The following is a 12,134-nucleotide window of genomic DNA, read 5'->3' as shown; positions in this document are numbered from 1 at the left end:
GGAGGCAGAGATTGCACCATTGCACTCCAGCCTGAGCAACAAGAGAGAAACTCCATCAAAAAAAAAAAAAAAGAAATATTTTCCAGAAAGTTTCTTAGAAATTATTTTTTAACTGCTCTCTATACAGAACAGTAAATTTCCACATTAAAAGTTTTGAGAATTAAATGTAGTCTCCAAAAGCCATAAATAATCATTTAAAGAGCAGAAAAACATTAATTAGCAGCATGTACACAATGGTCAATATACAATCACCGTGATACCTTCCAAAATGGGACCTCAAGCCTGCCCAGTGAGGCAAATCTAAGTCAGAAAACCAGAGGGAACTCTGCTCGAACAACTATTTCACCCAGAGGATTGGCTCAGAGGCGCAGAATATGGCTGTGGAATTCTCATAACGTCCTAACATCGCAAACTACAAAGACAAACATTACCTCCAGGAATGTGACACTAAAAAACTATTCAGAAACCAGACATGCTGCTGATTAAGTTAAAATAACTAAGCTAAGAAAACAGAAAGTATACATTAAATTTTTTTATTGTTTAAAAATCTGGGTTGAACAGTCAAGCTGCATATACATAAGTGAAGCCAAACAACATCAACAACAACAACTTTTAAAATATAACCCAGACCCTTACAAATTGTTAACAGACTACTGGACTATCAACTAGAGGGCTGGACTGGATGAACAAAAAAATCCCTTCCAACGCTGACACTCTAGGACAGAAAATAGGAGTGACACCCGCTTTCCCACTCATGTGCCCCCGCATGCACAGGGATGTATGCACAGGTGCGACCATCTGGGGGAAGAAAGAAGTTGTTGGAGATGGTACAATAACATCATTCACGTTACTGACCACTTCCTACATCGTTCAGAATGATGTTTCCAGTGTTAAGAAATTATGGGTATCCTCTACATTAAAACAAAATTACAGAACAGTGAAAACATTAGGACAGTTCTGTTGCTATTATTTGGAAAATACAGCCCCATGGAAAATATTAAATTTTTAAATAAAAGCATTGCGCTTCTTATCTAAATAGTTAAATTGAACAGACTTGTTAGCCACAGCTAGTCAAGAGGACCCTGGGACAGGTTATACTTGGAATCTACCCAGAAGAGATTCTCTCCATCTCTTTGGGAAGATGTTTTGCTCTGTTTCAGAATGAAAAACTAAGGAAATGCAAAGCAATCCATTGCCTATTCTATTGCTAAATTTAAAGCAAACATGCTGGTGTCATTGAAAATTTAGAGTTTAAATTGGCAAACACTTGGGCACAGATAAAACCATTCTATTGCCAGGAAGAAACTGAGCATCGGAGCTGACGATACTCTACACTCCTGTGTGTTTTCAAGGCCTTCCAGTGCAAGCAAATGAAAAAACAAAACAACCCAGCTTTAGTTCTAACACTGACCTTGTAGACTCCAGAAGTAATTCGGATTTTAAAAACTGCATTCATTTCCTTAATATCTGAATTTAAACGGCGTTCCATAAAACTTCAATTACAGCTAAGGAAAGCACCTCATTGCCCCAAGCCATCTTTCTGCTGTTGAAATTGAACTTTTCTTGCATTTGTATTCTAAAACAAGTTTTTTTTTTTTCCTGATTGCTTTTTGAAACACAGACGTATATTCTGCAATTTTCTGATTTTGTACCTGTTTTTAGTTCTGCGTTTGAGCATGGGGAAGCACGTGGGCTGCAGTCTACAAGCTCTAGTCTAGGCTATTACACCCCCAACGCGGGGGGGACACCTTGGCTTCTCTCACTTGGAAGCAATGGACTCTTTCAGGATAGAGTGTTTTAAATGTGGTGGGGAAAATCGAGCGCCATTTATATTTTACTTGTAAAAGACATACCTGAATTTTCTATTTATACCATAATTATCATGTATTATTTCAGTAATAAAATGAAGAAACATGATGCTGTGGTATGGCATTTATTGCACATTCTTGTATTAATTTAGCCTATTCATATGAGGACTTCGGGTGCTTTTAGATATGTAGCTTCTAGCCATATTATCTATTCAAAAGCATACATACCCTTCCTCTAGTGGATAATGTCCTGGTATTTAATAGCCCAGAGCCCACTGAAATTAGGATACTAAGCAAACATTGTTTTATTTAAATCAAGCCTTGTAGGTTGCTGTACAACTTATTATCTTTGTAAGACTATTACACAGCTCATATATTTCCTGGATGGTTATCATATCTAAAAAATTATGTGTCTTAACATATAAAATATGTATAAAATTCCAAAGTCACAACTTTTCCCCTTCACAATTCTCTGTTGTTTCCTGGCATTTGGTGCTATAGAGCAGAAGTCTGAAGCCAGATACTCTTTGGTTTTCTTACAGGCAATTTGTTACTTTTTTTTTTTTTTTTTGAGATGGAGTCTCGCTCTGTTGCCCAGGCTGGAGTGCAGTGGTGCGATCTCTGCTCACTGCAACCTCCGCCTCCCAGGTTCAAGCGATTCTCTCGCCTCAGCCTCCCGAGTAGCTGGAATTACAGGCATGTACTACCACGCCCGGTTAATATTTGTATTTTTAGTAGCGACAGGGTTCGCCATGTTGGCCAGGCTGGTCTCAAACTCCTGACCTCAGATGATCTGCCCACCTCAGCTTCCCAAACTGCTTGGATTATAGGCATGAGCCACTGCGCCTGGCCCATTGGCTTTTTTGTATGCCTCATTTTACTTTTTTCTCTACACTCATGCTTAAATGTGGTCTTTTCTTCCCAGACCCTGTTCACGTGAACGTTTGTTGAATCCCTTTTTCAGTTAAATCCCAGGTCAATGGTAAGGTGATGAACATATTTCCAAGTCCAATTTCTAGTTTACCACTTTTCTATTGAAGCAGCATCCTTTTCCTTCCTATTGCCTGATTTTGTGGATCTCTGAACCAACATCATACATAAAAAATCATAATATTCACGTATTCTGCTACTCAGGTATTTATTGTTTCTACCTTCACCTAAAGGGCTTTATTCTCGGGTTGCCACCATAGGTCTAACAGTCCTTCTCTGCTTTCTGCTCATGTTTTAGCTCTAAGATTTATGTGGGATTGAATGAAGAGGAAGTGGGTTGGGAGAAAGAAGAGAGGGTGGATACAAACTTTTTCTCTTCCCGGTGTAATAGTGGTTAAGAGCATTAGCTAGTATTTCTCCGGCTCAGGAGCTCTGACTCCGAGTAAGGTGACAGACATGATTGGGGAAGAGGACAAGTACTAAATAGCTTTCATGTTGTTAATTTCACAGGGCCTGTTTCATGAAGTAAGCCAGGAACTGAGCTACCTGGAAACTTTAGCCCCAAGCTACCTCCACATGCCTCATAAATTACATCAATTCCTTCTAGATTCTAGATTTTGAGATTTGGCCTTCTTCTGGGTTTTTCTGGGAAGGTACAAGAAGCTCACTAGGGTCTTCTGTGAGCCGCATGTCATTTTGCCAGATGCAGTTCTATTAATTTTTAAAAATCTAAATCTTCCCAGCTATGATATGGAGGAGAGAGTTCTGGACTAACTCTCTAGTCCTGAATCTATTACTTATTGTTCAGCTGATCTTGGATGGGCCCTTTAATATCTCTGGCCTTAAATTTCCTTATTGATAAAATGGGGGCATTTGACTAGATGATCTCAGAGTTTCATATAACCTATTGCTTTATAAGTCTCAAAAGAGAAAATAAATATACCCTGATAAAGGAAAAAAGAACAGAAAACAAGCAAGTAAATAAGTATATTTTTCCACTTTGGGAGGCCGAGGCAGGTGGATCACTGAGGTCAGGAGTTCAAGACCAGCCTGGCCAAGATGATGAAACCCCATCTCCACTAAAAATACAAAAATTAGCCGAGCGTGGTGGCACACGCTTGTAATCCCAGCTACTTGGGAGACTGAGGCGGGAGGATAGCTTGAACCTGGGAGGCAGAGATTGCAGTGAGCCGAGATTGCACCACTGCAGTCCAGCCTGGGCAACAGAGTGAGACTCCTGAGTCTCAAAAAAAAAAAAGGTATATTTTCTATAACAGTGCTATAGCCTACAGATTATAAAAATCCTCTGATCAAAAGTAAAAAACCTGAGCATGTAATTGTGGCGTAAGTTAGGAACTCCTTTACTTTTTAAGCAGTGAGTCCAATGTCAAAACAGGTGCAGCTTGTAAACTAACTTTTATTAGAATAAATTCACATGACCATCTGCCCTTTAAGGCAGATGACAGGTAATATAAATTACTTATTGGATAAAGACAGAAGGTTCTCAGTAGGCAGAAAATACTGGGGAACCGCCAGGCTTTCCAGGAACGATTAAGTTCCCAAGTGAGCAATCATTCAGTAAGAGAATACATGGAGGGGTGACACAGTATGGCTTGAGAGATGAAATATTTGCCAAACAAACCAAAACTGTGTTTAATTTTCTTAAAGTTAATGGACTTCCATGGCCTCCAGGAGGCAGTTTTGTCTCATGGACTGAGCACGAGATCTGGAGTCAGAAAACCTGCATTCTCCAACTTATCGGTGAGATTTTTGGAATTTTAACTCCTCTGAGCCTAGATTCTCAATAAGTAAAATGGAAATAACTAGACATACCTTGTAGAGCGGTTGTAAAAATTACACGAGAATATATGGCAGCTGTGAGAAAGCACGTAACACAGTGTTAGTCAAATCTGAGCCTTCTAGAAATTTTTATTGAACAAATCAGTAGATGTAACAATAACCACAGTTAAATGCAAGTTAATCAAATCAGTTATATTCACCACCAAGTATCTAGGAGCCCATTCTCACCTCAATGGGGGGAGGGAGAGTTATCTAATTGCTATTAATAGTAATGGAACTAAAATATATCTACATATTATCCAGTGATTTTTTTGGTCTTATTATGTATTTCCTGAAATAATTAACCTCCATATGAGTTGTATTAGCTAAATAATAAAGCTCTTTAATTGGGCACAACAATCGGATTCTGGTCAACCACTGAACATGGAGAACTTCTGCAGATTTTCTCGACTGTAATGAACAATAAATATTCAAAATCATAATAATAATGGGTAAACTTTGCCTGAAGCATGGACAGCCTTCCTCAAAGAAGTCTAGGAAATTCTGTTATGTCAGAATACACATATCAGATGGAGGAACTTCCAGAGATGTTCATTTAGTTATCATACCCCATGGCCTCCTCTTCTCTTGGAAAGGGAGGGCAGCAGTAGGTCACCACAAATCCCTCCCTCCTCCTGTTTTAATAAGGGTGATTCATTTATATGGGAAAATGCAACAAAGATTTTTACTTAGGAACACTGCCTACATGATGGAATGTTTTTCTTTTAACACAGAGTATTAAAAATTCACTCCAAAAACAAAAGCATTCAAAAATATATACAAGTTTGAAACCTTTAATACATACTTCTGTTCAGAGCTGTTACCAGCTTTTAACTATGTGTGGGCCTTATCTGAGACTACATTGGAGATCATGTAGAGAAAATGAGGTAACTCTTCTTTGAGGTCTTCACTGTTTGCATTCATTGATGCTTAAAGGTAACTGGCTACTAGCTCAAAAGTTTTAAGCAATCTACATCTCATAAAAGCAACAAAGTGATGGATGTTTGATAAGGATAATATTTAAGCATTCTGTTACTTTATTTAAGTGGTAAAGGTGTGGACTGTGTTAGCCTAAACTGAGAAAAATGATCAATATTCTGCTGCTTCGAGACAGCAAAATAATTTTAGAAGTTGTGGAACTTGAAAATTAAAGAAAAGTCTTATTCCTAAAGAAGGCATCCCAATATAGTGAGAAGCACTAAATTAAGAGATTAACTATCTTCAGGAATTAGGAATTCCTTCAGGAATTAGGAATTTTGTGTCCTAGCTCTGCCACTTCCTAATTATATGACCTTGTGGAATTGCAGAAGTGTAACACGGTTCACCGTGGAGACGATCCATCCCACTGATGACACTTTATAGCTAAGCAAAGTGATATCGGCACTTGCCCAAGTGAGGAGTGAAGTAGCTCCGAGTCTAGTTATCTTTCAAGTACAGCAAGATGCTTCCGTTTCTACAAGAGTTTTACTTTGTCCAGATTCTCCTAATGACTATGTCTATGAAAATGCTGAGTGTGGCATATAATGCTTGATGCTTTTAATAAGCTTGAATTAAAATAAAAATCAAAGTAACCAAATTTCACATTTCTTCAAACACCATTTATCAGCCAGGGCAAATTAATGTAGCATAAAATCCAAGGAAAGCTGGAAAATGCCACATGACCAAGGAGACCCTTCTTTCACAGCTTTGGTTACGTACTTCCATAAAATTTCTTTTTGCAAACACACTAAACAATGGAAAAACCTTCTCATGAAGCCCCACAAGGCTTTTCTGTTCTTCCTTCACTTGTTTTTGCTTATATCTGAGGTATCAGAGCTTGGTTGTGTTGGAGGTAGAATTCATGGGTGAAAATGTGTTAACTTGACCAGATTATCATGTTTGGTTTCTTCTTCAAGTTTAACACTTTAAGGGAGACAGAATCTCCATAATGGAGGAAATAAGTGGTACAATGCAAATTAGTTAAATAATATTATTACCAAAAGTTATAACTAAGCTGGCTAACATTTATTGCGTGCTTATGATGTGCCTGGTACTGCACTAAACTCTTTATATTCAATTGAACCATACCCTTAAAGGTGACATCCTAGCTTCTGTGCCAGAGTAAGCTTCCAACAGGGAGTCTGCTTAGATTCTGGGTGGTGTGGGAGGGGGGTGGATAGCCAGAAAGTACGGCTCACTTTAGGGCAGATATGAAAGGTGCTGTGGACAACAGCTCACCCGAAGGACACTCTATGGGTCCTCTCATAACACCTATAGTACCACCAGCTCTGACACAGAGCCCAGGGGCAACTTGTGCTTAAGTAAACTTGTGAATTTTTGATATTTATTTCTGCTTGGGAGCACAAAAAACCCAAAGGTAAGTGGAGAAAATGCTCTTTACCTCCCCACTTCTTTCTCTGGGGATTCTCCTTTCTCTTGCATTAGGCCAAGAGCAGAAAATCCTGGAGTCCCCAGAAGGTAAGATTTAGAGCTGAATGGAAGCCAGAACAACTGCCTTAGAACACCAATGAGGACTGCTACTCTGGCCCCCTTCAGACCTCGGAGGACGGCTTTGGCCAAACACATGGACAAGTGCTTTGCCATTTTATTCATTTTTTATTTTTTTGAGATGGAGTCTAGCTTTGTTGCCCAGGCTGGAGTGCAATGGTGTGGTCTTGGCTCACTGCAACCTCCGCCTCCCAGGTTCAAGCAATTCTCCTGCTTCAGCCTCTCAAGTAGCTGGGATTACAGACACCTGCCACCACGCCGGCTAATTTTTGTATTTTTAGTACAGACGGGGTTTCACCATGTTGGTCAGGTTGATCTTGAACTCCTAACCTCAAATGATCCGCCCACCTTTGCCTCCCAAAGTGCTGGGATTATAGGTGTGAGCCACGCGCCAGGCCGCTTTGCCATTTTAGCAGGCTTACCAGGCTTAACCACATAGTGTGTGTGTGTGTGTGTGTGAACATTTATGTATATGTATGTGTGTATACACAGACACACACATACATATACATAAATGCATAATAAAGTACCTAGTACAATGGGTGGTACACGCTGGCACTTGATGACTGTGTTTTCTTTCTCACTCTTGTTCCCCAAGGTGGCATGTCATAAACAGCTTTTAGGCTGCTCAGACGCAGTTCTTTCATTCCATCAGATGCCACTGAAGATTCGCCCTCCTGATTATTAATTATAATAATTCACTTCAGAACCCAGGGATTTTATGGAACATCAACTAGGTGATAGGCAACACATTTGAGGCAGAGATGATTATTTGGCTGATGAAAAGCCGCTATCAACAGAAAGATTACAACCTCTGGAGTAGTTATTGCTACCTTTGAAAAGGTCAAAATCTGAAAAGATCCCAGTGATTCCTAACGGCAATTTCTTCTTGAATCTATTCAAATAAAAATGGGGTTTTACTTAATTAGGCTGCAGGCTTTGCCCAATAGTTCACACAGGTTGTATTTCAGTTTAAGTGCAGAACCAACAAAACAAAATATCCTTTGGGTGTTTAGCAAACTAAAGGAAATTGTACCTAATGTTTTGTGTATTTCTTTTAAATCAAAACCCTAAGATCGCTACAGGAAACCACACCAGAACATTATGTGATATCAAGTCATACACTGATGATTAAATATTACTTGTTATTTATATACAGATGGAGAAATGCCAAAACTAATCTCTATTCAGGAAAGGTCAACTAGTAAACAAACTTATAAATGCACAGTGACTAAAAAGGGAATAACATTAAATCTTAAGGCAGCATTGGTTGAGTCTTCTCTGGTAAAGGAAGTATTACATATTTCAATGACTAGTATATGATTTTTTAAGAAACCAATTAATTAAAATAAATACTAAAATAATATTTTTAAAAAGAAAGAGGACTGATTTTAAGACTTCTACAAAATGAATTTGTATTAGAGTTTTAATTTGGGATTAGAAAGCATATTAGGAGCATAATGGAATAAAGTTACACGAGATTTTCCTCAAATACAAAGTCAAGGTCCCTAGAAATTATTGTTACTATTAATGAGCACTCTTTGAGCTCCTTTTTCACTTGTTGCACTCGGAGTAGTTATTAGAAAATTCTGCTGATTTTTAAATAATGTGGTCAGGTTGCATTTTACCTGAGTGAAATGGTTCCAAACTGCATTATCTACCATGATGCGCTAATTTTATAACTACATCCTTAATGCTGAGTTTGCTTACCTGGTGGGGTGCCTAAATCATCGTGTCCCAAGCATTGGTGCCAGCCTAAAATGATGACATCTAATTGTAGCTGAAAAGTCATAAATTGACAAAAATATTCCAAAGCTCTTTAATAAAAAAAGTTTGGGGATCTATGTTTTTTGCAGCTTGTTTGGTTAGCTTTCTTGGCTAAGACTAAAAATTACCTTTAGTTGTTTTATAGATCCAGTGGTATATGCTGACAGAATAATGGGATGACACGAAGAACAGACAGAAACCTCAAAAAATTTTCCAGTCAAACGAGCTCTCACATGGTGCTGAGAAATAAAACATAGGCACTTCTGCTTCAGGAGGTTTTCACATTTTGATCACAGATTGGCTTTTCCAAGCCATTTTCCTTCACTACTAGAAATTCCCTCACAGTACAAACTGTCTAGTTCACTAGAAGCCTTGTTCTCACAGACACCCTTCCGGTGCATGAATCTTTTCTCATAAAATTCTCTCCATTGACAGCCGAGATGGGGTTCCTCCCGCTGCTGGGAGCCGTGGCAGCAGCCCGAGTCCTTGTCAGATGACTGAGTGTCGCTTGAGGATATTCCCGGACACAAGGCTGCCTGCCCTCCAGAACCACCTTATCCACCAACAAAAAAACAAAGGCGCATCAAGCGCAATCTGTCTCCTGGAAATAGGGAACGTGTCTGCCTCTCTCTAGTTCCTAATTGTGAGTGTAATTCAACAAAGTGTACAGTCTTCCTAACGTTCTAAAGCTACTGCGCTACTGGGATTTTGTTTTTAATGACTACTTAACAGTTTCCTTTTTTTGTTTGTTTTTTTTTTTTTGAGAAAATCTGTGCTAGAAAGGCACTAGAGAAAATGAATTTCCTCACTCTTGTATGTAGCAATTATACATTGTGTTAGATTCTAAAAGCTAACAAAGTTGACGCACATTTGGATAAACCATCCGAATGATTTAGACTCATCTAGTTTCATTTTAAAAAGCAAACCCCAAGTCAAAGGGAGAGCAGGCCACACCAGGGGAGAGCCGCCAGACCGGGAGGTCACACCTGGTCAGCCCCTGCCTCCGAGGAGCTCCAGCTGCTCCAGCCCTGGCCGGTCGAGGGAGAGCCCACTGAGCAAGTGACAGGGCAGTGGCCAGGCCCCAGGGAGGGCTCACTGGCAGCAGCTGTGGGAGCCAAGCCTCCGGGAGACCTGAGTGAACGAGACAAAGGTGAAGTTCTCACAGTTTTCCAGCTTCACCTTCTTGGCTAAGTTTGGGACAATTCCCCGAAGAGAGCGCAGCCCCATCCTCTGCTCCTCATACCACACGCTGCCCATGTCTGTGGCCTCCTTCCTGGCAGTCAGGTAGAAGGGGGACTTGGCCTCCATTTGGGTGGGCGGCCGGTGGATGTACATGTACTTGTAGAGGAGGCAGTAAGGGCACTGTTTGTGTCCCCGGGAATGCTCATGGTAGATTTTCCCATGACACACTCTGGTGGAGCCGCTCCGACTCTCCCGCTTGACGCTGTCTGTCCGGGCAAAGTAGGGCTGGTTTTGGGGGTCTTTGAGCAGCTCGATGTCACCGTACATCAGATCCGCATGCTCCTGCAGCGTCCGCATGTTCAGGTACTGGCTGTTGTACTTGACCACAGTGGACAGGAGAGTGATAGGGCTGTCATCCCCCAGACACCCTGCCTGCCACATCTCCTCCTCGTCAGAAAGGGAGAAGTAGACGATGTTGCGAGAACGCGCGCCCGACATGCCTGCCTTACTCAGCACCCACAGCTTCTCCTTGAGTTTCTTGGTGGAGGAGCTGAAGGTGCTGCTGGTGATGGAAAAGCCGACACCTGCATTCTTCAGGATGCGGTCCAGGCCTCGGCGAATAGCATGGAGCGAGGTGGCCAGGAAGTCTGAGCCGTCGCTCTTCTTAACGGTGACATAAAAGTTCTCGAGCAGCTCGTTCAACTTCACTGCAGGGATCTCAAATGAGACAAACACGAAGGTTACACACTTGACACTCACACAGCCAGACCCCTCCTTCCTTCTAATCCTCACCAGGGGCTGTGTTGAGGATATTCTGTGACCCCTTAGCAGGACATAATGGAAAGAACAGTGAATTTCAAGCTGGAAGATCTAGGTTCCATACTTGGCTCCACCTAATCTCTTTAAACCTCAAATTTCTTTTTTTTCCTTTTTTTGTTGAGACAGAGTCTCGCTCTGTCGCCCAGGCTGGAGTGCAGTGGTGCGATCTCTGCTCACTGCAAGCTCCGCCTCCCAGGTTGACGCCATTCTCCTGCCTCAGCCTTCCGAGTAGCTGGGACTACAGGCGCCCGCCACCATGCCCGGCTAATTTTTTGTATTTTTTGTAGAGACGGGGTTTCACAGTGTTAGCCAGGATGGTCTCGATCTCCTGACCTCGTGATCTGCCTGCCTTGGCCTCCCAAAGTGCTGGGATTACAGGCATCAGCCACCACTCCTGGCCTAAACCTCAGTATTTCAATCTGCAAAATAGAACTCATAATCAATACCCTCTCCAAGGCTGTAACGCTTAAAGCAGAGGACCGTGAAAGGGCGTGTAAATAGTAATGAACACCCCCCCATACACATATATACATGTGTGTCTGCAAATACATCTATACATACACACATTATTATTATTGGCTGTTTGTAACTTTCACTATTCCTCTTGGAAGGCCCTTGGTTTTCTTTGTTTGCAAATCAGTTGCTTCCCTCTCCTTTAATAAAATTCAACCAAACTCTCTGAAAAATTCCTGAATTAAACAAACTCCGAATAACTTCATCATTGATTTCCTTTATATCTGCACAGAACATCTGGCTACTAGACACAGTGCTGTAGGGAAAGACATCTGATATGTCCATTTTGCACAGCAAATCAATGCGCCTTGATTTTTCAGTTGAATTTATCTGGATAGGTCCTGAAATAGCTGTGGTTTAATGAGCCACAGGTTTTCAGTATCAGTTGTTTGTTTAAAAGATATGAAAAAGCTGGGCGTGGTGGCTCATACCTGTAATCCCAACACTTAGAGAGGCCAAGGTGGGCGGATCACCTGAAGTCAGGAGTTCAAGACCAGCCTGGCCAACATGGTGAAACCCCATCTCTGCTAAAAATACAAAATTAGCTGCGCATGGTTGTGTGTGCCTGTAGTCCCAGCTACTTGGGAGGCTGAGGCAGGAGAATTGCTTAAATCGGGAAGGCGGAGGTCACAGTGAGCTGAGATTGCGCCACTGCACTCCAGCCTGGGTGACAAGAGCGAAACTCCGTCTCAAAAAAAAGAAAAAGAAAAAGAAAAAGTTAATGACTGCCTTGACAGAATGAACTCCTTATTTAGAGAGAGGTGGAAGAGAAGGAAGAGCTTGGTTATT

General features: G+C 41.1%; 1 protein-coding gene across 2 annotated transcripts in view; it reads right to left on the bottom strand.

Moving 5' to 3' along the window:
* Window positions 1-9,352: 9,352 nt before the first annotated feature.
* KIAA1958 (KIAA1958 ortholog) overlaps window positions 9,353-12,134 on the bottom strand; it is a 178,069-nt gene continuing 175,287 nt past the window's right edge. Inside the window, exon 4 of one of the 2 annotated variants that reach the window (XM_030817627.1) lies at window positions 9,353-10,730. In XM_030817627.1, coding sequence (XP_030673487.1) covers window positions 9,924-10,730 — 807 coding nt within the window. In that variant the 3' untranslated portion in view covers window positions 9,353-9,923. The remainder of the gene's footprint in view (window positions 10,731-12,134) is intronic. The other variant, XM_030817630.1, reaches the window with a different exon arrangement.

Source organism: Nomascus leucogenys, chromosome 8 (genome assembly GCF_006542625.1).
Source record: "Nomascus leucogenys isolate Asia chromosome 8, Asia_NLE_v1, whole genome shotgun sequence".
NCBI classification, from domain to species: domain Eukaryota; kingdom Metazoa; phylum Chordata; class Mammalia; order Primates; family Hylobatidae; genus Nomascus; species Nomascus leucogenys.
This window is presented reverse-complemented; position numbering and strand designations above follow the sequence as displayed.